At 40.7% G+C, this 27,720-nt stretch overlaps 1 protein-coding gene across 4 annotated transcripts in view; it reads left to right on the forward strand.

Annotated features, from left to right (window-relative positions):
* Positions 1-204: 204 nt before the first annotated feature.
* The window catches only part of USP3 (ubiquitin specific peptidase 3), a 93,159-nt gene continuing 65,643 nt past the window's right edge, over positions 205-27,720 (forward strand). The window contains exons 1-2 of one of the 4 annotated variants that reach the window (XM_063698586.1): positions 3,984-4,566; positions 27,347-27,410. Coding sequence is in view for 1 of the 4 variants with exons in the window: in XM_019010755.4 (XP_018866300.1) it covers positions 3,567-3,657 (91 nt within the window). In the remaining 3 variants the exon portion in view is untranslated. Of the gene's footprint in view, positions 407-3,267; positions 3,658-3,983; positions 4,567-27,346; positions 27,411-27,720 lie in introns of those variants that run through there. The other 3 variants (XM_055362538.2, XM_063698587.1, XM_019010755.4) reach the window with 3 other exon arrangements.

The following is a 27,720-nucleotide window of genomic DNA, read 5'->3' on the forward strand; positions in this document are numbered from 1 at the left end:
GGGCCTGGTCTGCCTTGTAATTGTTGGTTAAGGACCATCAATTCTGCCAAAAGTCCTAAGTTTAAGGTTTTAGGAAAATCGCGGCAACCCTGAGACCTTTCCTGAAGTGCAATATATGACCTTGCCCTCCCCTCACTACCGACCCCACTTCCATGTATGTACACAATTATCCTTTAGGAGAGAAACATTTGATAGTACGGTTGCAATTTTGCATTCCTCCCCTTTGAAAAATGCAAACTTTTAGAACAGGCCCGCCGCTTCGGGCAGGTTTTGCCGCGGAAACCACCCTCCCTCCCCGCCCCCGGATGTCCAGAGGGCTGGGTGGGGAATCCCGGGAGCAGCGCACTCAAGAGCACGGGAGCTGGAGGCTGGAGGCTGGCTCGTCACCATCAGGGCTCCCTGGGATGTAAGTCAGAGCTCCTCAGTGCCAGAGGGATGCGGGCCAAGAATAAAAACGCGAATGTTGTATTAAATGCAGCTGAAGAAACGAGGGACTGAAAAGGCAGATTTCCCAGTGTGCCTCATGGTCTTCCCCCGTTTGACTCATTTACTCACTGCGGGTTTCTTTTTCTCCACTCTTTTCTTACTATGGAAACTTTCAAAGACACAGGAAAGTTCACTATTTTAGGGAAATCTAGCAAACGCCCCAGGAGGGCCTCTCTGATTTTGCCCAACTTCTCTGGACTGCCTGATAGAGCTTGCCCTCTGGGGACTATCACAATCGGGACTAAATTAGGGCCCCTGCTCCCAAGGGTTTTTATTCTAGCTGGGGAGAGAAGTCAGTAATAGAAACTTTTTTTTCCCTTGAAATAGCTTACACCTTACAAAGCACTTTCACATTCCTGACCCCGTTAAAATCATAAAGCTAGAACTGAAAGGAAATTTAGAGATCATCTCTAGGGGTCAAATATTGGCAAATATTGGGCCACTTGCTAAGCTCTTGCCCATGGTAGACATGGCTAACATACCGCACACTCACTCGTTCATGTATTCACTTACTTATCAGACATCCTCCATGTTTTACATAGCATGTTAGAAATAAAGCAGAAAACCAGACAGACTTGTTTGCTACCTTATGGACAAACAAGAGGAAGAGAGACATTAAACAAATAATTACATGCATGAAGAGTGTTTTTAGGCCGGGCGCGGTGACTCATGCCTGTAATCCTAGCACTTTGGGAGGCCTAGGCGGGAGGATCACTTCAGCCCAGGATTTTGAGACCAGCCTGGGCAATATAGGAGACACTGTCTTTTTTTGTTTTTGTTTTTAAGTGTTTTTAAAAGCCGGTGTTGGGGCAGACAAGGACATCACACACTGGGAGGTACCCTGCGGGTGGGAAAGGGTCGGGAAAGACTCCCTCAGGAAGTGATGTTGAAACTGAAGTCTAGGGGATTAGGAAACGGAGTCTCTGAGAGGGTGAAGAAATATTACATACCAGTATGAAGCATGGCCTGAGTGAGGTCATGCTCCAGGGCCGAACAAGGGGTTATGGATGCTAAGTGGGGGTGGGTGTCCAGACGAAACAGAAGGTTGGTGGAGCAAGGCCTTAAAGACAAATAGGTTGACATGGAGAGATGGGTGGAAGAACTTGAGCCAAGGGCAGATATTATTGTTTCTCCTCCTCCCGCTTCCCAGGGAAGCAGCTGTCATCCAGTGTCAGTAAAGACAAATACAAAGTTATAATTTATTGGCCACCTAGTATGTGGTGGCAATTTTCATGAATTCTCACATGTTCCTTGCGAGACAAGTATTCTTCTTCCAGTTTTACAGATCTAGAAAAGGCTTGGAACGGCTAGAGACACTTGCTAAGCCTGGCCGTCAAGTAGGCAGCAGAGCTAAGATTTGAAAGCATGCCGGCCTGCCTTCCTAGGCAGACGCACTTTCCACAACGCATCACTGCCATAAAAATCCCAGGCCGAGGCTTGCTCTAACAGCAATCAAATACCACTTGGAAAAGGACAGATCTTTGAGGACCCAGAAATACTTCTGGGGAAAGGATGAGCAGAGGTGCCCCCGGTGGGTGGATACCATTAGGCAGAGGTCTATGCGGAAGAGGCCGACTTGTGGCGTGGGAGGTAGGGAGGAGTAAGAAGTGATTGACGGGGCGTCCCTGGCTGCTCTAGGACTGCATTGCGGGGAGGTGCCCGGCTCTAACCACTGCCCGGCCCGGTTAATCATTTCCTGACCTTCCTTCCTCCTCTCGCTCTGGCCGCAGGATTGCCACATCAGTCTTCCCCCTCCCTCTGCTCGCCTTCTGGCCCCGAGGCTCCTTCGCCGGGTTTTACAAGGAGCCCCAACTTGGAAGCAATATTTGTAATAGCCCCGGACGTCCTCAAGTGCCCCAGTGAGATCGCAGGCTCGATCCAGGGTATGCCGGCCCAAGTGGCCCCTTGAGGCTTGCCCTCTTCTCTAATCCCTTACTAAAAAGAGGTCAGAGGGTCAGGGATCCAATCTCCATACAGATTAACAAGTTACAGACTCGGTTTCCCCCTGCGGTAAAAAGGGGATGGTAACAGCTGGTAGGGTGTTGCGAGGCTTAAATGCGGTATGGGAAGTGCCTGGCTGGGAGACCTTAGGTATCTAACAAATGCTAGATCCCTTCCCTTCTTATCGCCTGGTAATGGGGAGTTTAGCTTGCCCAGCAATCCCAGGCTACGTTTATCTCACTTGAACTTCCTGGCTTGAAAGTCCTACGATGTGCTGGAGGTAACGCAGATGGTGAGTCACAGTGACAGGATTTGAACGCGGGTTCATGGGCGCCCCTGCGGGCCCACCCACGCAGCATCTAGGTGGCTGGCTAACGCCACGTGTTCAGAACCTAGAAAGGGCTACGGATCGCACCTGCCGCAAGGAGCCTAACGCTAAGTCGGGACTGCCCTGGCACCCATGAAACCCGCTGCCCGCCTCCCCCGGGACCAGGCCCTTGGCCTCCCCAGCTTGTTTTTTCGTGTATAAAATGAGGGCCACAGTGCCTGTCTGCCCGAGAGGTTTTAATGTTCTTCTTTACACTTTGCGGAGCGGCCGGATTTTTACCACGAAGCCACCGAGTAGTCCGCACCATGTAGTTTCAGTATCCTCCGCCCACCGCAGGAAACGCCGCGGACGGCCCGGGGTGCCCTGCTCGGCGCCCCACCCTTCCCGGGGCCGGGGAAGCGGCGTGACTAGGAAAGTCACTTCGGAACACAGCCGGACTCTGCGCCACCAGCTGGAGCTCGCCGGCACCCCACCCCGCGGGGTGGGCGGGGGCGGACCCGGGGGCGGGGCTTGCTTGGGGGCGGGGCGGGGAGGGGCCGGCCTGGAAAGGCGGAAGCCTCCAGTCTAGGGGTGGCTGCAGAACCCGGATGTCGGAGTTACACGTTCTACGGAGCGGGGCGCCGGGAGACGGCGGGCGAGAAAACCCGGCGTCCGGAAGCCCGTGCTTTCTTTGACGCAAGGGCTCGAGACGCAGCCGCCGTCGGCCGAGCGCCCGGCTAGGAGCGACACCAGACGGAGCCTCCGGAGTTCCTCCGCCCCCACCTCGCCGGGTCCTGGAGCCGCAGTCCTCCCAGCTGCCCTCCTCGTGGCCATGGAGTGTCCACACCTGAGCTCCAGCGTCTGCATTGCTCCGGACTCAGCCAAGTTCCCCAACGGCTCCCCGTCGTCCTGGTGCTGCAGCGGTGAGTGCGGCCACGGGCCGGCCCCGCCGCGCACCCGAGGCCGCGGCTCTGCCGGGCCTGCCGTCTAGGGGCCGCAGGCGGCCGGCGCGCGGACTCGGGGAGGGGCGAGGGCGAGCCGGGCCCGGCGGGCTGGGGAGGGTACGCGATGAGGCGGGCGCGGGCGGGAGCGGCGGCGGCTCCTTTGTTTCCCGAGGCCCGACGGCCGGGCCAGCGAAGGAGAGGGCCGCCAGGGGCGGGAGTCCGTGGAGGCCTCGAGCGCGTGGGGGCAGCGGCGGGCGGGGACCCTGGCCAGCTGCGTGCGCCCTTGCCCCGCCCTGCCGTGGCCGGGGGCTGTGCCCGTCCGTGTTGCGGGGTCGCCTGTGGGGCGGGTGTCCGGCCCCCGAGGGGCGGCCGCACGTGTGGCAGGGCCCGCGCCGCGCTTCTCCGCGGACAGGACGGGAAGAGCGCCGCTCTCCGGGCGCAGCTTTGTCTGGGCTGCGGGGCGCGCGGGGCTCCTCTCCTCTGCCGAACCCGGCCCGGGTTTCCTTTCCCTTCTCCGCAGGCTCGGGCACCTCGAAACCCCGAGAGGCGCTCGGAGCTCGGGCGGCGGAGGTCGGGGTCTTTCATCCGTCAGGGATGGTGAAGTTTGAAAACAGGCTGCGGGCTGAGAAGCTCGAAGGCTGAGCCAACAGCTGCTTTGGAGGGGACTGCTCGAGTTTGTTTTTCAGACCTTTTGGGTTGTCCGAAAATGCGTTGGGATTCCCAGTTCCTGTGTTGTGAAACACTTACTAGATTTATATAAGGCTTTTGAGTAGCTTAAGCGTTTTAACTCCTCCTGCTGGCCCCCTTGGAAGCCCCAGTGCCCTCTCATTGTCTGCTCTAAGCGACTTCTTAGGATCGCACCGGCCACACGGCTTTGATTACTTCCTGGTAGGGCCCTGGTGCCACCGCTAGTCTTTGTTTATTAGCTTTGAGATGGTCACTGGTATCTTGGGTTATATTAATAGCGTACAATTCGAATTGTGCACTTCAGAAATCTTAAGTTCATTTGAAGAAATATAGAAAAACGGCAATGGTATGATTTAGCTGTGACATGTCTCATTGTGGGCCGAAGCTGGGAAGATAGTTTAGAGAATGCCTTAGCACTTTTGACAGCTTACTACTTAAATAGTGATTATGTCCTTGGAAACAACATCGGTAGGTCCACAAAGAAAAATATACTCTGGGATAAGGAATAGAAATAACTGCGGTTTCCTGGAGCGCTCAGACGTCTGATGCTTTGCTTGCCTTTGTAAAGTCAGGTATCTTTTTCTGCATGAAGCCTTTGAAAATTAACGGTTAATTGGTTTCACAGAGCAGTATTGCAGTTCTTTTGTGAGGATGCAGAAACTTGTGTAAATTAGCTTTTACCCGTAAATCTGTCGGGATGTTGAGTATAGAACAACTAAGGTGTATGGCACTGCTTTACAAATTGGTTGGTGGTGGTACATTAGCTATAACTGTAGCCATTGCTGTGGTGCTATAATTGTAACTTAATTTTTTTCCCAAAAGAAATTTGAAGAAAAAAAAAAGACCAAAGTAAACACTAGGAACAGCCTACCTCACAGGGAATGGTGGGATTACTCTTGCTCATCTGTAGTAAACTACAGAAAGACAACATGGACAATTAGCACACTTCTGGCGTTTTCTAGGTAAAATCACATCAAACTTAAAAATGGCTTCACTGGGCACATACATCTAAAAAATGGAAAAGAACTGTGCAAGTGGCAGATGCCCTCTTGTGAGTCAGTCTTGCCTCTGTCAGTCAGGGAGTCCACCTGACTGTGAAAAAGAGATGCAGGAAATTGAGCATCTCTTGAGGAACTTAATAAGTTAAAATGGAGCATAACGAGATGTGCTGATAACAAGAATAAACTAGTATGTGGGGTGATTTCTGTTCAAGGGGTAGGATGACATCTTTGCATCTTGCAACAAAGTGTGTCTGACATATAGCTTTGCAAGCCTGGGTCTAGTCACTTGCTTGGATTTGTAGAACCAATAAAGCGAGTTTCGCAACTTTGTGTGAGTCCACACTCTGAATTGAACCCATTTTATGTAGGCCTCCCGTCTTAACCCGTTGGCATCCATTTGTTGATATAATCTAGCGTTATTGTATTAAGCTTGATCTTGTTCTTGCGTGCCTGTCGTTTCAGTGATTCAATGATTAATCTGTGAGTCCTTAACTAACTCATTATCTTGGAGTGTTATATAGTCGTATTTTTTTTCTCCCACACTCTTGATTTTATTTTATTTTTGTTTTTTTCTTAGGGGACCAAAAGGGTAGCCGATGTGTTGACTAATACTGTGACTGGGTATTGAATCTGATTATGTTCTTATTAAGGAGGGGAAAATCCCTGTTTTGGCACTGGGGCAATAAAAGTAATGCCCTTGCCTTATTTTCTTTGCGAGTTTGCAATTATACCACAGTAAGACAGCCAAGCAAATTGCAAAATGCCACAACATTCTAGGTTCTACCAGTTAGCAGTACCTAATTGGACAAAAAGTTCTATTTTCTTTGAGTATCAGTTTCCTTATATAACCTGTAAAGAAAAGGGCAATACTTTGCATTTACTTTACAGGTTGCTGTTAGGATGAAGAAGGTAATTTTTTGTGAAAACTTTGAGAAACTTGTATACACTGTTCAAGTAATAGGTGGTATTAGAGGTCAGAACATCTTTATAAAGAGGACTCTGAATAATTAAATATCCAAAGCCCATTAAATGGGGACTAGAACAGACTGGCTTTATGCTGAACGATGCTTTACAGGGAGATACAGAACTCAACAAGATTACAAGAAGTAAGAAGTAATTATACTTCAGAATTAACATGAGCTTCTTATCCATGGAAGGCACTGTGTGTTGGGTTATATAGTTGTGTATGATAGTGGTTCTTACACTTTTTGATCTTAGGACCCCTTTACACTCTTAAAAATTGTTGAGCACCTGAAGAGCCTTCGTGTAGCTTATATCTGTTGATGATGTTTATTAGAAATTAAAACTGAGAAAAACTTAAAATATGTATTTATTAATATGCTTACAAATAATAATAGACCCACTACCCATAACATAAATTGACAGTTTATGTAAAATGTTTTTCAAAACAAAAATTTAGTGGGAAGAATGGCATTATTTTACGTTTTTGTAACTCTTTGTTCAGCTTTATAGAAGACAGCTGGATTCTTACATTGCTTCTGCATTCAGTCTCTTGAGATGTCACATCATGCAGCCTCAGGAACACCCCACTGCATGCTTGTGAGAGAATGACTGTAAACAAAAGTAACATTTTAAATATTATGTATGAAAATTGTTTTGACCTTCTGGACCCCCTGAATGGGTCCTGGAAACTTTCAGGGGTCCAGGACCACACTTTGAGAACCCACTTATGTAAGCTATAGTTAACAGTTAAGGATACCTGCTCATATCAAAATAACTTTAAAAAATTAGAGAAATCCTTAAGGCTAGCAACGTTTATGTTTCTGTAGAGACCTGAGGTTTTTGAAATGTATTAGCTGGGAAATAGAGCATGGGGTCTAGTAGTTCTTTGCTGCCAAAAAAGTTAACAGTCTAATCTAGCTGGGGGAGAGACAGGAAGCTAACTAGTTAGAAGATACATGCATGTGGTTTAAGGTAAATGTTGAAAATAGCTATCTCCTAATAACGTAAAGGCTGATTTATGTCTAATTGTTGCTTAAGGGATTCTAGTTTTAAATGAAAAAGTTTTAAATAAAAGGGCATTCTCTCAAGCTTTTTGTTACGTGCACATACCAGATGTTATTTTCAGAAGCTGGAGGCTTGGGCATTCCTTATTTTTGTGGGTAAAAGAGTTTAACCAGTGGGAAACAACAAAAATTGTTTAAAAAGATGCCCTGAATGCAAGTGTTTTGATAACTAAGGAAAGCCAAGGACCAAGCATTTGAACTTGAGGGTTTGGGTTAAACAGCCAGTTAAATTAGAGATATTTAGTAGGATAGGCATGCTAATTTTTCCCTGATTAATTCTTCAATGAGTTGAGAGTGCCTCTTTAAGTTTTCAGTACACACTTGCCTTCATATTATTCTACCCAAGAAAAGTAAGTGTAGATCAAGTAAATGTTCTGCAATTTTGCACCAAAAACTGCAGATAATTCCACCCAAAATACTGGAGATAAACCCTTTTTTAAGAGATCCATTCAGTAGGATGAGGTGTTGATTATTGGTTGTCAGTGGTAATAAATTTGTAATGGACTGATCAGGTTGTGATAAAGAGAAGAAATCAACCTTGATTAATGGGTTATTTTGTATCGTATTTCTCCACAACCTACATTTAACACTCTTGTTTGCCCAGTGGACTAAGTTTTCTAAATACAATCAGTCATTTCCTTGTCATTAGGTCAAATGCTTTTAGTGCTTTTTAGTAACATTCTATGATGTATTTATTAAGTGCCTAATACTTAATAGAGCAATTAGTAAATATTTGCCTGATAAATAAAGGAACTTTCACTTAGATGTGTCTGGCAGGGTCTTTATGTTGAAAATAAACGCAGAGTGAACTTTCCCCAGAATGCTTTCACTAGCCCGCACTCCCAGTATTTTAGTCAGTAAACGTTGGCTGGATTGTGAGCAAATGACCATCTGCAGTGTTGTTATCACAATGAATTCGTGTTCTTTTGGTAGTCTGTATTTATAGATGGGCAGGTGGACAATTTAGTTGTAAATGTGGGTGGGGTAGTTAAAAATCAGTGGACAGGTGATACTTTTTTTCACATTAATTCTAAAAACTAGTATTTGAGTTTTATATATCCTTCTGAAGAATTTAAACTTTTTTGGTAGTATTTATAAAGCTTAAGTCAAATGTCTTTCTAGTCTTTCTGCAGTATTCCTCCCCAACCCTGTCCCCCAGAATCTTAAAGCAATTTCAGCTTATTTCTAGAGTCCCTAAATGATTGCTTATGGATGTGAAATGTGTGAAATTTAGAATGTGCTCCATGTATGTGTTTTGTTTAAAGAAGCTTCAGTATAGAGATTGAGCCTAACATTTACTTGTTGTGAAGAAGTTTTGACACACTGATGAGAAGTTCTTTCCCTAATAATATGCTTAATAGTGTATAAAGAACATCCTTCATGGTCTAAGCAGAAGAAATGATGGAGTTGGGGGAAGAATTCGAACTCTTTGGTGTGGTTTCCTGTTATTTCTCCTCAAAATAATTTATTCTCATTCTTTGCTTGTACACCATTAGCCTTAGGCTCGTGTAACAGCCTCCTTTTTCCTCATTGAAATGTATGTAATTTCCTTCTCCACTGGAATATAAAAGATTGATTTTGGATCCTTCAAGCTAGATTTAGAAATACTTATGTTTTTATAGTGTTTGCAGCTCAGTGAGTAGACCAATGAGTAATTTAGTGTGTAACTCAGTGAGTCATTTAAATTCCTGTTTTAAAATTTGAGTCCCTCTTCCATCAGGAGCTGATTAACATATACACTTCCCCTAACCTAACCTGCTCGTTTTTTTTCTTTTTGAGCTTTTCTCCCCTTCTTGAGCTTGTTTGTTTGTTTTTAATATTTTTCCTTGTTTGAAAACAAAATGTTAGTCTCCTTTGATTAAGCTGCAGTCTCTGACCTACATACATACAGGTTTGTGTTCAACCAAGGCATTGAAATAAATAGATTTAGTCGGTAGATTATCATTGTTTGAAGTGGAAAAGGTATGCTGTTTAACATATTTTGATATTTTATGTTTATTCATTGCCTCTTTAGACAGGAGAGCAATTGCATTCTAGGTGTGTTAATAGAGCTTTCCTGGACAGATGGCTTGGAAGGAAGTACTTTGATGGGTTCTCAGTAGGGGCTAGTACTTTTTGGAGGGTGTGTTTGTGATTAAGCTTACCTTGATTGACAGTTTAGAATGCTGAGAATAGCATTAACAACAGTAACAGCTTGTTCATCTTACCTAGAATTGTCTTATGCCAAGACCCCTCAAGATGCTCTGAGATTTCTGTGTACTGGTTTCTTTTGAGAATGTAGGTAAGAATAGGTGTCCTTGAGACTGAAAATAAATTCACCTAAAATTGTTCATTGTGGTTGTATCTTAAAATCTTTGGGGTCGTTGAATGAACTTTGGCTTAGAAATTTGTAGAGATCTTCTTTTTAACAGCTGTGAGTCTGCAGATGTGATTATAGTAATTCCAGATGTTTTCTCATCTATTAGTTTTACTGAGTAGGAAGATAACTGAGAACAACATAAAGTAACTTCAAAGCAGTTTGCTAGCATTTAATCCTGACTAATTTAATTAATTATGCATCCTTGTAGTTTTTCCTATTTTATTGATTATGAAACTGAGACAAAGGTTACGAGTTGCCTAAGATGCTTGGGGAGTATTAAAGATAGCCCAAGCTTAAACTCTAACTCTAAAGTTCAGACTTTTAGCTTGCTTTTTCTTAAAAAAAAAAAAAAAAAAAAGAGTCTTTATTTTGTTATTCAGTAACTTAATGCTTGACAATTTAAAAAATACAAAATGTTTGGAACACATACTTTAAATAATTCCTTTGAAGATTTTTGATATGAAAATATATTTTAAGTTCCACATCTCAAAAATTACTTATTTTAAAATTTGGTCTTTTGTTACCCCCCTCACCCAATTTAATATTGAAAGTGCTGGCAAGTTGGAACAAGGAATTGGTGATATAGTTTGGAAGAAACAACTATTTTAAGTGTCAACCTTGTTATACTCAGATCTAATATTTTTATAGGCCGAAATTCATATTGCATTAGTTCAGACATAATAAACCAGTCTCCTCACTATAGCTATGGATAAAATGCAATTAGCTTTTGGTTATTTTTAAAATGGGTTTCAGTTATTGAAGTCTCTCCACCCCCCTTATTTTTTCATTTTGTTTCTGTTAGAGAAGATTCTTCTTGGAGGTGGTTTGTTGTAGGGTGGAGGAAGGAGAGAATTCTTAAGGTATAGAATTTTGCATTTGCTTCTGGTAGCTCAGAGATTATTTGAAATCTTTGCTTTTAGTCAGTATACTTTGTTGATTCCATTTAGTTATTCTAAGATTTTCCAATTGTATTTCCTGTAAAAGTTATAGTCTTTAGACCATAAAAACTAAAACTAGTAACTGCAGATCTCTTTTTTTTTTTTTTTTTTTTGAGATGGAGTCTCGCCCTGTTCCCCAGGCTGGAGTGCGATGGCACGATCTTGTCTCACTGCAACCTCCGCCTCTCGGGCTCAAGTAATTCTTTGCCTCAGCCTCCTAGTGGCTGGGATTACAGACACACACCACTATACCCGGCTAATTTTTTGTATCTTTAGTAGAGTCAGGGTTTCACTCAAATTCCTGACCTCGTGATCCTCCTGCCTTGGCCTCCCAAAGTGCTGGGATTACACGTGTGAGCCACCGTGCCTAGCCAGTAACTGCAGATCTTAAAACAGATTTCCCCTCTTCTTCTTCTTCCTCATCCTCTTCCTCTTCTTCTTCTTTCTTCTTTCTTCTTCTTTCTTCTTTCTTCCTTCTTCCTTCTTCCTTTTTCTTCTTTCTTCTTTCTTCTTCTTCGGAATCTCACTCTTTGGCCAGGCTGGAGTGCAGTGGCACGATCTCAGCTCACTGAAACCTCCACTCCCAGGTTCAAGTGATTCTCCTGCTTCAGCCTCCCAAGTAGTTGGAATTACAGGCAGCCACCACCATGCCTGGCTAATTTTTGTGTTTTTAGTAGAGACGGGGTTTCACTATGTTGGCCAGGCTGGTCTTGAACTCCTGACCTTGTGATCCACCTGCCTCGGCCTCCCAAAATACTGGGATTACAGGTGTGAGCCACTGCACCAGGCCTCCCCCTTTCTTAAGATACAAGGAAGTGTATCTTTTCAATGTGTGCTCTTTATGGATGTATACAATGCAGATGAATTTAGGAAGGCAATTTCAGATTTTGAAAACTGTTGAAATTAAACTTGGACATTGAAAAATCAAATTTGCAGTTGTCTTAAGTGTTTGCATTAGTTAGATGCTTCACAATTAATACTGGCTAATATAATTTTATAAGACCCTTTGAAGAGGGAATTGTGAGTTTATTTTTAAGATAAGCCAGGTTATATCAAAGATATTGTAACCAACTAGATTTTATTTGGAGACTTTGTACTCTGCTTTAGAATCTGGTAGCTCTATCAGAGTGAGCTGTTTCCATTCTTGAGTAGAAGTTTTCTCCTGTTATTTTTTCTTTGTTCTAGCTGGGTTTAAGGCAGCCTTCTTTGTAGAAATTGTTGGCCTGTTTATCCTTCACCCACCCTGAAGACACTTAATTTTTATGTACTGTTCTTGTACTGCCTCATCACCAGAAAAAGCAGGCTGGAAATTAACTGTCATATTCCCTCAGGTTTAATTTAACTGATTATAAGAAAGTACAGTTATTGTTTTACCTTCTTTAAATCTTTGTCCTTGATGACCAAGCTCAGGTTTTTATTTTTGCTTATTTATTTATTTTTTGGAAATGGAGTCTCACTCTGTCACCCAGTCTGGAGTGCAGTGGTGCAGTCATAGCTCATTACAGCCTGGAACTCCTGGGCTTAAGTGATCCTTCCACTTCAGCCTCCCAAGTAGCTGGGACTCCAGGCACGTGCCACCACGCTCAGCTAATTTTTAAATTTTTTTGTAGAGATAGGGTCTCGATGTTGCCCAGGTCTTGAACTTCTGACTCTGAGTGATCTTTCCACTTCAGCCTCCCAAAGTGCTGGGATTACAGATACGAGCCACCAGTCTGGGTGGGTTTTCTTTTTTAAATAATAGATTTAAATTGTTCATTACTTTGTTTTGAACATTTGTTGCACAATGCTGGAGTAATATTTTGATTAAAGTTTTTGAATATCAAGTTGAAATTTCTAGAAAACAAATTTCTGACTTGGAATGTTTCCCTGAGATAATCGATGGATGACATGTTAGAAAAATGTTCTACTATGATATTAGGCATTTAAAAAATAACTGTATAATACAGAGACTGTGGGAGCAACAATTGTACAAATTGCTGATTGAGCAAATTTTAATTTTAGTTGCACACAGTAAAATGTTCTTTGGTTTCATTAAGATTAACTCTTATTTCCATGTGAATTATTTTGGATATTAATAGTGAGATGCTTTAGCATTGGAGAAATTGCTTTATAAAAACTGAAGGATCAGACTTCACCTTAAGTGTATGAAGTAGCTGCCAGACCTCAACATTCGTGCCATGAGAATTTAATTCTGAGAGCTTAAATGCGTCAGTTTCATTTTATTTGCTTTGAATGTTTTGTTTATATATAGTTTTTTTAGAGCCTCATTTAAAAAATATATGTATTTCTAGTTTTTTTCTTCGAATATATAATACAGATTTTTGGGAAAATGTGGGTCATGTTTGAAAATTCTATCGATTGTAAAAAAAAATTCTGACTCTTGGTTTTGGTTAAATAATTAGAACAGCTATTTAGAAAAACTGAAATAGTTAATGGTTTTGGAGTTTGCAGGTGCCTGTTTTCTGAAATATTGATTATCCCTCGGGCAGAGTATACGTATTTGCCAAGTTTGTATTTCTTTTTTCTATTTCTTCAAAATAAGTCCTGTTGATTTTAAAAGAATAAAGAGTTTCCCAGTAAGTACAAGTGTGGTACTTTTTCCCCCTCCACTTTGTACTTTAGTGTTAACCTTTATTACATAACCACAGAGAATGAGGAAGAGAATTGTACAATGCAGATATTAAGCCTATTGTTCTCCAAGGAAAGTCTTTGATGTTAAGAGGTCCCTAAACCTCTTAATTATTTTATTTACTTGTGAGAGGGGGTGCTTCCTTAAATATATACGAGTCTTTTCTTATATTGCATACATTTGCAACTATTATTTTGAAATAATAGTTGAGTGGTGTTTACATTTATGACCTGATTCATGTCTTTTGAAGTGCCACTACTGTTTAACCATGGACTTGCTTACTCAGGTTGTTGGCAACAGCATGGAATTGCATCAGATCTTGCTGTATTAAATAAATGAAGATATTAGATGTCAGAATTTTTAAGTAGTTCATGGCTTTTGTTTTTATTTTCTGTTTGATCAGCTTCATAGGGAAAGTTATTTTTGAAACAATTTGAGCTCCTAATAATTTTTTGAAGCTATTTGTGTCTGGTCTTCCAAAGGCAAAAATGGCCCATTTTGACTCTGATTTAGTAATCTGCTTTGGCTTTAGTGGTTTTTATCCTTCCTCCCACTATCCTTTCCCCTCGTTTAGAGGTAGGAGGAGCCCAGTTCCAGTATTTAAAATGAAGATCAAGAGTGGCATAATAGCTTCATTAGGTGTTTTTCACCAAAATAGGTCTGAATAAGTCTGAATTTGTGGTAGAAGGAACGATAACAAATTTGTTTAGTGCATTACAGTTTTTGAGAATATGTTGTTTCACACACATTGTTTCTATATGTTGTTTCCGTTTCATGGTGAAAGCATAAGGAATCCATTTAAAAATAGAGTAAAATGCTACAGCCAGTTGGGGGTTGGGGGCAGCCCCGTGGACCAGAATTTGCCTCTGTGTGGGAAGTCAGCAGGACCAGATGCCCCTCTCTTCTTTGGCTCTGTAGGTATCTGGATCTCTTAACATATAGATGACAAGTTTTGGCCAGCTTTGAAATTACATTTGCTAGTGGAGGACACATATCATTAACTCTGCAGTGGGAATAAGGAATTCAGTAGGTGCCTGACCTCAAATGATAAACTGCTATTCTAATTTTTATGCTGTGTAATATATTTTAGACTTTTTAATAAAAAAGATAAAAATTGAGCAATTTCATGAATTGTTATGTTACATCAATTTACCATATGAAGATTAATTCATATTTGCAGAACAGTAATACACATTTCTGAAATATACAGACAGGTAATAGTATCAAAGGGCTTAAAATAGAATTTTAGTCTTCCTCGCCTCCACTCTCAGTCCTGCTGTCCACAGACAATCTCTGTAGGCTCTATTTAGCATTCTCTCTCATATTTACCTGCATAATTCTAACCAATGCTCTGTTATTTCTTAATATGTCATTTTTAGGTATTATTCCTTGATATCTTGCTGTGGTAAATGAAGACTTCAGTGTTTGCACCACTTGCCCTTCAGTCTCTCCATTTCCCAATATAATTAGATTACATATTTTGGTTACTATAGTGATTAATTTTTCTTTCTTGTCCAATATTTTATTTTTTCTTGGTCAATAATTGCCTCTTTTAAAAATTGCTTAGTTACCTTAGACACATTTTCTCTTAAATGTTCCTTTAAACCTGTCAAAGATCTGTGAATATTATTTTTTAACCCATTCAACGGATTAGATAATCTCCAAGCACTAACTCTTTTCTAAAATCCTTTCTAGAGCCCTCTGACCTCTGCTGTCATTTGAAATAGTTCTCCAGGCTGGACAGTTTTTATCCTGTGATTCCCTCTGTTCTCTTATAATATTAGATCCCTTATTTCTTGGATCCCATGTCTTGTTTTTCTTGGTTTATTTCATTGTTTTGCTGGAGTACATCAAGCTCCTTTCTCACAGGAGGTAAATTTTTTTTTTTCTCTAATTGCATGACACATTAAGGGAGGTAAATTTTTGACCCTTTGCAAGTCTGACATTTTTATTTTACCTTTATACTTGATTGCTTGGCTGAATAGAGAATATTAGTAAGAAAATAATTTTCCTTTAGAGTTTTAAAGGCATTGTTGGTTTGTTTCTAGGCTCCCAGTGTTGCTGTTGAGAAACCTGATGCCTCCCTGATTTCCTCCTTCACATATGTCCTTTTATTCTTTTTCCTATAATTCTTTAGGGTATTCTTTTCATCCTCTGTATTCTGAAATTTCAAAATATGTCTGGGCATGGGTAGTTTTTTTTAAATTTATTTTTAATAGGAAGTGAAGGGATTTTTTATGTATAGGTTCACATCCTTGAGTTAAAAGACATTTTTTTGTACTATAAATTTGATAGTGTGCTCCTCCCCCCATACTTATATCCCCCAATTTATACTTTTTTTCTTTCTGGAACTCTTATTAGTTGGATGTTGGGTGTCCTGAGTGTAGTCTCTGATTTTCTTATTTCTTTGCCTTTTGGTTCTAGTTTCTGGTATATTTCCTTGATTTTTTTTTATTATTCTTTAAGTTTTAGGGTACATGTGCACAACGTGCAGGTAAGTTATATATGTATACATGTGCCACGTTGGTGTGCTGCACCCATTAACTCGTCATTTAACATTAGGTATATCTCCTAATGCTATCCCTCCCCCCTCCCCCCAATTTCCTTGATATTTTTTCTTCCATCCCTTCTGTTGAATTTTGATCATTGTATTTAAAATTTTTAAGAGCTCTTTCTCGTTTCCCAATCATTCCTTTTTCACATATCCTCTTGCTGTTGTTTTGCAGTATCTTCTCTTACCACTCCAGCAGTTCAGAGTGTGTTGGTTTTGAAGTTTTGCTGTGCTCTCTGTATGGTTTCTATTTCTCCTGGGTTCCTCTTTTTCTTTTTAAAATGATTCTTTCAGATTGGAGGTTTTCAATAAAGATCTGTTTTGTCTTTGTCTTTTCATATAACAGTGAACTTTTTCATGTAAAAAGCTTTGTAACTGGGTGGGGCTTGTCCACAGTGGGCTTCACTGTGAGGTGGGGAGCAAGTCACCTTCTTCATTGGAGGAAGACACTCATATCTGTGCTGAGAATTTTTTCTGGTACCATTGAGTTTTTCGGTTTTCCCTCTGGGAGGTGGGCACCTGGCCACTGATGTTCTGAGATCAGATTGCAGAAGTTCCATGACTCGGTTGTCCTTAGAGCCCCTAGTCTCCTTGTGTTCAGTCCTGTCCTTACCTGCTGTCTGCTGTGTCCCTGTACCTAGAGCTCCTGCCATCTGCATTCTTCCTGGCTGACACTCAGGCCATAGCTTCCTCTGCACTACTAAGATTGTTATTGCTCCCCTAACTTCTTTCTCACTTACAAAAACCTGTTGAAATCTTTTGTCTGCTTTGGTTACCTCACACTGTTCTCTTTATCTTTGTGGGTTTGTATCTGTTTTTTTCCTTTATTGTCATTTAAGTGGGTCTTAGGTGGGAGAAGAGAAGTGAGAATTTGCCACGTTTAGTTTGGTGTCCATTTTTAAATGTATGTCATTTGTAATCCTGTTTTTAGGGCACAATGTTTTGCCCTATCAGAAATAGATCTTATTAGTTACTCAGAGTTAAATCATTGAACTGAAATTTTACATTAATCTATTTGAATAAAAATTTATATTCAGATTTACCTTCTCTGGTAAATAGAACAAAATATTGTTGCTGTTATCAGAGTCAACAGTGAAAACAGGCAAGCCAGGGGGTTCGACCTTGCTTGCAAAGTCAGATCACAAGCCAGGCTTTGGATAGGTATATGCCTGTGAAAGAAACTTGTAAGGTCATTGGGACTTCTGCAGTTAATGCACTGTAATACTTTTATTGGACTAGCTCATCATTCATTAATGAAGGCAAGTTAGTGCCAGGTTTATAGGATTTTTGGCTCTGTACATTGGTAATTTAACCTTCTCCCTTGTGTTTTAGTTTTTAAAAAGTATCATCTTAATTGGAAGTAAAGGACACAGATTTTTAATCTCAGAATTTAAAAAGACTTTTGATTTTGATATAATTTTATACTCAGAGAAACACTGCTAAGAATAGTACATACGAAGAACTTCCATATACTTAGATTTGCCAGTCGTTCACATTTTGCCTCATTTGTTTTATCATGTATATATTTACTCTCTGTTTATATATTTCCCATTATTAATTTACAGATACAACACTCCTTTATCCATAGTTTTGTTTTTCCCCAAGAACAGGTCTCTTTTGTTTTTTTTGTTTTTTTTTTGGGGATGGAGTCTTGCTCTGTTGCCCAGGCTGGAGTGCAGTGGCGTGATCTCGGCTCACTGCAAGCTCCGCCTCCCAGGTTCACAGCATTCTCCTGCCTCAGCCTCCTGAGTAGCTGGGACTACTGGCAATCACCACCACGCCCGGCTAATTTTTTGTATTTTTAGTAGATATGGGTTTTCACTGTGTTAACCAGGATGGTCTCGATCTCTTGACCTCGTGATCTGCCCGCCTCAGCATCCAAAAGTGCTGGGATTACAAGCGTGAGCCACCGCGCCCGGCCAGGTCTTTCTTTTCAATCAGCAGAGAATATTGGTCAAATCAGGACAGTTGATACTGATAGAATGCTGTTACCTAATGCACATTCCATGTTCAGATTTCCTCAATTGTCCCAGCAATGGCCTTCATAGCTATTACTCCTTTCTGTTTACCTCCCCAGCTACCCTGGATCTAATCCACGATCATGTGTTATATTTAGTTTTCATAGCTCTTTAGTTTTCTTTCATCTCCAATAGTTCCTCAGCCTTTGTTTTTCATGTCTTGGCTTTTGGCTTTTTTTTTTTTTTCTATTCTAACATCATAATGTCTTGTTATTTTTGAAGAGTTCATTTCAGTTATTTTATAAAATGTTCTTCAGTTTGAGTTTTCAGAGGTTTCTTCATGATTAGATTCAGGTAATGCATTTTTGGTAGGAATACCACAAAAGTAATGTTGTGTCTTCTCAGGCATCATATCAAGAGTTGGTCTGTCTTGTTTTTGGTGATACTAACTTTGATTAGTTTATTAAGGTAATATTTGGTAGGTTAATCAGCTATAAAGTTACTATTTTCTCCTTTGTTATTAAGAAGTAATTTGTGGGAAATGTTTTTAGATTATGTATGTACCTCATTTCTTATGAAAGTTTTACCCAGTAGTTTCACATCCATTGATGATTCTTGCCTCAATCAGTTATTAGCAGGATGGTTGCAAGGTGATGATTTTCTGACTCGTAATTCTTTTACATGTTAGTTGGCATTCTGCTATAAGAAAGAACTTTCTCCCCTGCTTACTATTAATTTGCTTACTTATCTTAATAAGCACTCGGTTTTTTTTTTATTCTAAGGTACTCATCATTATTTATTTTGAGGCTCAAATTAGCTTATATTTAGCTGGTGGGAGCACCCTTAAGCTGTGATTTGGGCACGCGCCGTCATTCTTTGAGCTCTTTTTACTTTCTCGCACAAGATGTTCCAGGCTCATCTTGTACTTAGCCTGTTGCAGCCTTGGAATTAGCCATTTCTCCAAGTAGCCCTCATTCTTTTTGGCTGGGAATAATGTTTATAAACTAAGATCGCTCAGCACAATAGAGCTAAGAAATATAAATAAATAAGCATATCTACATCTGTTTATGTCTGTGTGTATTTGTGTGTTTATCACCATGATTTTATACCGATAACTACAATTTCATTCAACACCACAAGCCTAGTCTTGCCCCTTTCCATATTTGTAACACCTTTCTCCAACAGTAAGAACTGGTTCCCATTATCTACAATGAGTGTGTACTCATTTGCACAATTCTATAATCAGAGAAAATAGTTCCAGAATTGCTAACCCATACGATTGTAAAGAAAACCCCTTATAACTCGAGTTCAAATTTGTTTACAGTTCTTTTTGCCTGTATACTGAAAACATAAAAAGTACTATGTTAAAAAGCTATTTGGTTTAGTTTTAGTCTCCCTTTTAATACACTTATTTAACATAAAGTTTGTTCATTTGTTTGTTTGATTTCTGTTTCAGATTTTTTTTTGTTTTGAGATGGAGTTTTGCACTTGTCCCCAGGCCAGAGTGCAATGATGCAATCTCGGCTCACTGCAGCCTCCGCCTTCCAGGTTCAATCGATTCTCCTGCCTCAGCCTCCCGAGTGGCTGGGATTACAGGCGTGGGCCACCATGTCCGGCTAATTTTTGTATTTTTAGTAGAGACAGGGTTTCACCATGTTGGCAGGCTGGTCTTGAACTCCTGACCTCAAGTGATCTGCTCACCTTGGCCTCCCAAAGTGCTAGGATTACAGGCATGAGCCACCGTGCCTGGCCCCATTTTAAGATTTTTAAAATCTCATCCTTACTGATTTTATTTTGCTTTTTGAGTATATAAAACATTATCATGGTTCCAAAAGTTAAAACTATACAAAAAGCTGTGCTAAGCAATGTCACTACCTAATGCCGGCCGCTCACTCCTACCCACCCCCTGTAGACAACCAATTTCATTAATTTCTGATTGATCTTTCCTGTGTTTCTTTTTGTAAAGAAAAGCAGGTGGGTATTTTCTTTTTTTCCCTCACAAAAGATAGCAAACTAGATACATTCTTTTGGACTTTTTTTTTTTTCATTTGTCTGTATATCCTGGATGTCACTCCATGTTTGTAGGAATTTTCCTTATTCTCTTTTTTAAAACAGCTTCTAGTACTCCGTCTGTGGATGTGCCACAGTGAATTCAACCCATCTCCTATGTGTGGGCATTTAGGTTGTTTCCAATATTTGTAGTTACAAGTAATGCAGCAGTTAATACCCTTGTACAAAGATATTTTTGTATTATCAGGTATCTGCAGGGAAGAACACGCAAAAAAATTAACTTTTTAATTGTGTGAGCAGTAATATGTAAGATAATACTTCAAGCTATTTGTCTGCCTACTCCATACTTCCCTTCCACTGTGGTCTTACAAATGTATCCAAGGCTGTTGAAGTGAAATACTTATCTATCGTAATTATTTTTCTGTTGGGAAACCTTGAAATTAGAGAGCTGGAAGTAGCCTTGGGGACATTTTTAGTCAAGTAGTAGCCGATCATAGGCCCTGGGTCGGGGTTCATTTTAAGCAGTTAACTGTTCCTTGTACGCACTCATCAGTGCATTTCTGTCAGCTGGGCTCAGACCAGCTGTTTCGGATACTTCTCCCTTACATTTAATTTAATTCACAAGAGGTTCCTTCATGTTGAACTGTTGACTAGCCACTCCCTGGAGTTATAGAATGGCAGTAGGACAAGACAATTATACATGGGATAGAAATAAGGATTTCAGCATCTGTTTTCTCTGATAGGCCTCAGAGGATTGATGGTTATGAACTGTAGATCGTCAGAGGAATGGCGTCTTGGATTCCCAGATGCTGCTGCTGGTCTCCTCTAGTGATTTGTTTATTTGAGACAGGATCTTGCTTTGTTGCCCAGGCTGGAGTGCAGTGGCGCTATCTTAGCTCACAGCAGCCCTTACCTTCCACGCTCAAGTTATTTTCCCGTTGTAGAGGCGAGGTCTCACTATGTTACCCAGGCTGATCTGGAACTCCTGGTCTCAAGCGATCCTCCTGCCTTGGCCTACCAAAGTGTTGGGATTACAGGCATGAGCCACTGTACCCAGTCCTCTCAGGCGATTAATGAATTCTAGTCTTTTGTTCCAGCTAGTGAACATTGGAGTAGAAGGGAGACGTCCTCCTGCATTGCTAGATAACCACGTAAAAGGTTGGCTAGCATAGCTTCCCATCAGAGGGGCCACAAATGGATTACATATGTGTTGAAATAAATGATCCCCTCAGCCTAGAGGTGGCTGTGCTCCCAGACAAATCATTTCTGGCTGTGAGAAGCCTCTTCAGTTAATGTGCATGTGTCATACAGATATTTTCTGTGCATGCCCTGACATGGGAAAGGTTGGGAAGGTAGGCTAAAGCACAGTCTCAAAATTAGCCTCTAAGGATGTTGCTAAACCAAGGATATTGCTCCTTAAAGAGAACCAGGTAATAGAGTGAAGAGGAATTGAATTATTTAGGGTAGAGTTTAAAACCTACTTGTCCATAAAGATAAGCTGATAACCATATCTTAAATCTGGTGTGATTTGAAATTCTTACTCACTTCTTTGCTAAAACAAAAGTTAGAAATTAAAATGTATTTCTAAGTGACTTGGCTTGTAACCCCATTTTATTGGATATTGGAATATAGAATAGTTCACATTAAAGAACTTACCATCTTTGTTCATTTGAATTTTGACGTTTTATTCATTGTTTTACTGATAATGTACTGGCAGTGCACTAAATGAAGTAGATACCCAGGGTATATTATGGTTGATGAGATTAGTGAACCAGGATTTAATGTCTTTTCTGAATACTTCTGAGTTTGATGTATTCTAATAAAGTTTTGACACTTGAGTTGCTTCTGTACTTAAATGTTTTACCTGAGTGGCATTCTGTTATCTAAACCTTATCTCTTAAAATGTGCTTCTAAAATGCATTTTTCCTGAAGTATTTTACATTAGAGACGTAAAATTTAATGATTCTGACATTTAAGGTGGTTATAACAGTTACATCAATTTTGAAATAAGCTTATTAAAATTGAGTATTTGGCGTTTTGAATATAATTTAATTTAATTCTGGTATAGGAGGATTTTGAGGGAATGGAACTGACATTCACTGAGTGCTTTCCGTTGATTAGGCCCTGTGCTGTGTGCACTTTATGTAGTTTGTCTCATGAAATCCTTACCATAGCCATGTGAGGTAGAAGGTGGGATTTGACCCATTTCACAGGGAGGAGGCAGGCTCTGGAACGAACTTAGCGTAAGGTCATAGAATAGAATAGTAGAGCTACAACTTTAAGACAGTTGGTTCTGAAGCCCGTGCTTGATTGGTTATGTCACATGACCTGTATCATATTTATTTTGAGTCTGCAGTGGAACAAATTCCTACAAAGGCAACTCATTCTGTTTGGTACATTTTTGTATAAAAGAGGGAAGGAATTCTTCTCGAAGGGTTCAAGGGCAGGTGATAAAGGAATTTGGCTAGTTCAGCTAAAACAATGTGGAGCAGAGTTTCCTGGTCACTGTGCCCCTTCCTTTTTAGGTCAGTTGTGGAACAATTTGCTAGGAATTTTGTGAGAAAATTGTGAGTAGTTCCAGCTTACAAAGGCCTGGGATCAGGCATTGCTGGGCATGATGGGGATCAAGTCATGCTGGCTGAGGAATATGTCAGAACTCTTGGGGTAAAGAGAAATAGAAGCAGAATGAGTAATGTTCTCAACTCTTGTAATTATTTAGAAGCATTTTTCCAAGTTCAACCTTCAATAAAGCCTGGGGTTTCCTAGAATGCTTATTAAGTAACATAATCCAAAGAAGCAAAAGGAAGGAAGATAAGGATTTGTGCCTTTTAATGAAGACAAAAGGAATTTCTGCCACTGTTTATGGCACTTTCTTAAGAATCTTTACCTAGAATTTGGGATTTCTGTGGAAATAGTGCTTTTGAAAATTTGAAGGTTTTAAACTTACTTGCTACTGAGTTATTGTTAGGAATGATGTTTGTGCTCAAGAATTAGGTTGTCCCGAGATAGAGGTGGCACATCTAGATTTGAGTTATTAAAATATTAATGTGATACACAAAGATTTAGTCCAAAGGACAATGGCAGCTTAGTTGAAGATAAATATCAAGTCTTTACTCTCACTACTTCTGTTGTAGAGGGAGTAGTATAGTCGTTGGATAGCTTTGAATCCTACTGGGTAAAACTTTTTGAAGTTTCTTTTCCATCCTCACTTTTCCTAAACAACAGGTCAGTCATTCCAGTGAGCTGTTTGGTGGGTGTGGATGATGCTGCGTCACTGATACGGCTCCCTCTGTTAAGTGGTGGTCTGGTTATCTGTTGCTGCATGACAAACAGCCATACATCCTAGAAGCCTAAAGCAACCATTTCATTTTGCTTATAATTTTGTGGGCCAAGAATTCAGGAAGAACTTGCCTGGGATTGCATCAGGTGGAGAACGTGGACTCAAAGAGTTACCAGACATGTGTGTTAAGAAGACACTTTGGAGGAGGATGTTCTGGAGTCTTCTTAACTCACCTGTCTGGTACCTCTGTGCTCCGTGGTGTCTCTCTGTCCCCCAGTGGTGTCATAATCTCCCCAGTCTCCCTGCACATGGTTTGGGCTTCTCTCAGCATGTTGGTCTCTGGGTAATTAGACTTCTTACATGGCGGCTGGCTTTCCCAAGAGCAAGCATTTCAAGCAATAGCAAGAAGGAGCTGTGGATTTCATAAGGCCTGGAGTTGCAGGTTGACATAGAATCACTTCTGCCATATTCAGTGCGTCGGGGCAGTCACAGAGCCTGCCCAGATTCGGAGAATGAGGACATAGACCCTGTCTCTCCATGGGAAGAATGTCAAAGAATTTGTGGCCATCTTTAATCTACCACGAGGCCATTAAGCAAAAAGGAGAGGGTTGTTACAAGAAATGCTGAACTGACTTTACCAGCAAATGTAAGCTACTTATATAATGATTCAGAAGAGACTGATTGTCAGGAATAAGAAAGGGATAGAGGCAAAAGAGAGCCCCCAGAAGGAGGAAAGTGGAAAAATTTTTCATGGGAAAGTGGAAAGGCAACCAAGATAAACTTTGCTTCATAATTTTATCTTTCCTGCCTTGGACCTGAAGTCTTGGTTCTGTGATCTTGGCCTTGAGTCCCAGGCAGCCACTTCTGACCACTTTGGATTTGGTGCTCATGCCTGGTCTCCTCCCCAGTATCAGGATCTCTGGTTGGCTTCCCAAGCTCTGTATTGGTCACCCCTTTGACCCTAAGTATCTCCTGTTGCCCTTTACGAGAACTCTCCTGTTGCCCTGTTCCCTGGGAACCTAACCATCCTCTTTCAGAATGAGCAGCATTGTTGGGGCTGGGGAGACATCAGACACTGATTTTGGCTGCACTCGGGCTGCTTGGGCACCTTGGCAGTTGCTTCATGTAGCTTGATTCCTTCTTTTCTGGATTACATTATGGCTCAGTTCTTGCTCTCTTTTTGTGACTTCACCAACTCCTCCCTCTAATAATTTCAGGGGACTCAAGTTATAGATAGAAGAGACTTCTGAAATTTCAGCATAGAATAGGCTTGTGAACATGCAGTTCAGAGAGGATTTATAGTGTACAGAAGATTTTATGTCTTGCTTTTAAGCATCTAAAAATGTTTCATTTGGAAGGTAAGTTAGGTCCGTCTGGAATGTATTTTTACTTATATGTACTGGAATGTTTATAGAATTTTTATGATGACACTGCCCTATCCTCCAGTTTTAAGAGGAATAACAGTTTTACTATTGATACTTTCACCGTGTATGTGTGTGTTTTAATAACTGCTGCAAAATTTCAAAATTTTCATTGATTATAATTTTACAAATCCATAGAGCTATAATCTTGGATTTTGATTTAACTTTCCACTCCTACTTGAAAATTTAGAATAAGTTTATTTTATTAGGACTTTATAATACCAGTATCTTTAAATTTAAAACACTTTAAATTTAATTTTTATTATAAAAGAAATAATGCTGTTTGAAAAACTTTTAACAGTATAGTGGCTCCTATCCCCATGTCATTCCTTTTACATAGCTGATAACGGCTACTTCCAGTCTTTAAAAAATTTATATGCAGGTATGTAATACATACATAGACTCAGAAACACATAGCATGTTATCTTTTTAAAACAAAAGTTTTAGTTTCCTGGGCGACTGCTTTGCAACAGTCAGTGCCTTGAAACACTCTATGAGTTTAATTTCCAGCCCTATCACTTAGTAATTTAGCAAGTTACATTACTGCTCTGTGCCTCAGTTTCCTCTTCTGTAAAACAGACCAAATGATGGTCTGTACCTCATTGGATTGTAGAAGATTAATTAGCACCTGTATATAGCACACAGTATGTACTATATAAATGTTAACTAAATGAAAATGAACTTGCTTAAAAAACATATCCTAGATGTTTCCTTATGGGTTGTTAATATTTTTAGAGTGTTGCACTTTAAAAATTGTGTAGGGGGGTGGTTTTTGAGTTTCACTGTTGTAGCAGCATGTTTGTCTGTAATGATCTTGAACAGCGATTCCACGTACTTCCCACGCCCTTGTTGCAGTGAGTTGCTGTTACTGATGGGCAATGTGTTTGTGTCTCAGGGATGATGGGAGGCAAGAAAAAACTTGAAAACCATTGGTTTAGAAAATTATACTACATTAGCAGTTAATCTTTTTGTTAAGCCTTTTAAGAGACTTAGGCAGAAAGTAGAGTTGGAAGGATTTTATTTATGGGGGAGGATATGATTGTTTCATCTAACTTTTGCCAGTCCTTATGTTCTTTAAATTATTTTACTTTGAGACAGGGTCTTGCTTTGTCGCCCAGGCTGGAGTGCAGTGGTGTGATCTCGACTCACTGCAGCCTTGACTTCCTGGGCTCACGGGATTCTCCCGCCTCAGCCTCCGGAGCAGCAGGGACCACAGGTGTGCACCACCATGGCCGCCTAATCTTTTTTTATTTTTAGTAGATATGGGGTTTCCCTGTGTTGCCCGGGCTGGTCTTGAACTCCTGGGCTCAAGCAATCCTCCCACCTTGGCCTCCCAAAGTGCTGGGATTACAGGTGTGAGCCACTGTGCCCAGCATGTTCTTTGAATAATTTTATAATTTAGAGGGAACATGATGATCACCTACTCTTCATTTTACACTAAGGAAATAGACCCAGAATGGTAGTGATGTTCTCTCTTCTGTAGCTAGTAATGGTAGAGCCAGAACTAGAATCCCGGTCATCTGATCCTCATCTTTCTGAATTCTTGAGAAGAAAAAGAGCCTTCTCTCCCAATTGAAACAGCTGTGAATAATGGATGCACTATAAATGGCTTACCTGTCAGTGCCATGTGCTTAAACTATTCTGTGTAGAGACAGTGATGAAGTTGTGTCATAAGCGGTCATGTATGATGTTTTGTCCAAAAATTTAGAATTCCAGACTTGTTGGTAGGCCTCGAATATCAAATATCCTCTATTATGAGATTCTCTGTATGCATACTAACAGGATATTGAAGATCAGTGGCTATGTAGAAATAACATATTCAGTGTGGATGTGCTTTTGTTTTAAGAACTCTTTTTCTTGTGAACACAACCTGAAAATATGCATGGATTAATTAGGCCTCTATAGGCACAGAACTCCCTGGTTTCTGCTCCGGTCTCTCTTGATAAAGGGCCATCTGCCCTTCCGTATAGCACAGACTAAACCACTTTTGGCCTCTAGGTCACTTAGATGCCTTTGTGTGCCTTCGGTTCTCATCTGGTTTTCAGGAGAGTTAAATGTTTAAGTGGTTTTAGGAGGAAGACTTGAGTCTGAGACATGTTTTAGAGGCTGGGGCTCTTCCCACCCTCCCCATGGCCCAGCATATGTGATAGCTTCTACCTTCTGGAGAATGGCTCTAGCTCAGGAGAGGATAGAGCTTCTTCATCTCCTCCATGCAAAGGGGCCCTCCTGCCATCTTGAAGAGCTTGAGGCTGAGGTGAGAAAAGGGACAGAGGAAGATTCTGAAGCCGTAGCTGAAGAGGAGGCAGTGAAAGGAGCCTAGTTAGTGCCAGCCTCTGGACTGAGAAGTGAGACACTGCAGTCAGGGTTGGAAGAATCCAAGTAAACCGAAGAAATTTGCTGGAGGACGGGGTATCTTGGTTTGAGGAAATTTTACAATCTGAGTAAAAGATGAGTTTCACTTATGAGACTTCCAGTCACACCGCTATGGCCAAGTGTGAGAAATAAATTGCATGGCTTCCTTTTCCCTGACATCACCTTGAAGTGTAATTGGATGTATTAAAGAGCCCTTATAAATTCCCAGATTTAACTTTTTAAGCCTTCACAAGTGTCTATCCTTATCACCCTTTCTCTCATGTACCAGCATTTAAGATTAAAAAAATAAACACTTTGGTTTAACATTTTTATGTTTTGCTAAATAGATACTATATTCAGAGCCTAAAAATATTTTTATTACTGTGTGGTTTTATTGTGTGGGTATAAGTATGTGTGTGTATATGAGTATTTCAGCTATATTATGTTTCATTTAGGGCTTTACAGACGACCCTGGAAACCTTTAATACTGTTTCCATGGGAAATGTGTTTATCCTGCAGGTAAACTTTTGAATCGCATCTATCTATAAATTGAAACTACCTTTTATAATAAGATAGTCCCCCTAAAGGTGATTAAAATAAATGGTTTTAAGATTATCTGTAGTATTGTTTTATTTGTACAATTACCTGTTCTCTTCTTAACAATAATTGAGAGTTTAATTTAAAGCCAGTGTTTTTCAGTCTATTTTATATTTGTCCTGGGTACATTAAAGGTTCTTAATTTGGATGAAGCATGTATAAACAGAGTGAATATTCCCCAAAGCAATGCCATTTATTGGCTTCAGAATCCCTCATAATACCCTATCCTCTG

Source organism: Gorilla gorilla, chromosome 16 (genome assembly GCF_029281585.2).
Source record: "Gorilla gorilla gorilla isolate KB3781 chromosome 16, NHGRI_mGorGor1-v2.1_pri, whole genome shotgun sequence".
Classification (NCBI taxonomy): domain Eukaryota; kingdom Metazoa; phylum Chordata; class Mammalia; order Primates; family Hominidae; genus Gorilla; species Gorilla gorilla.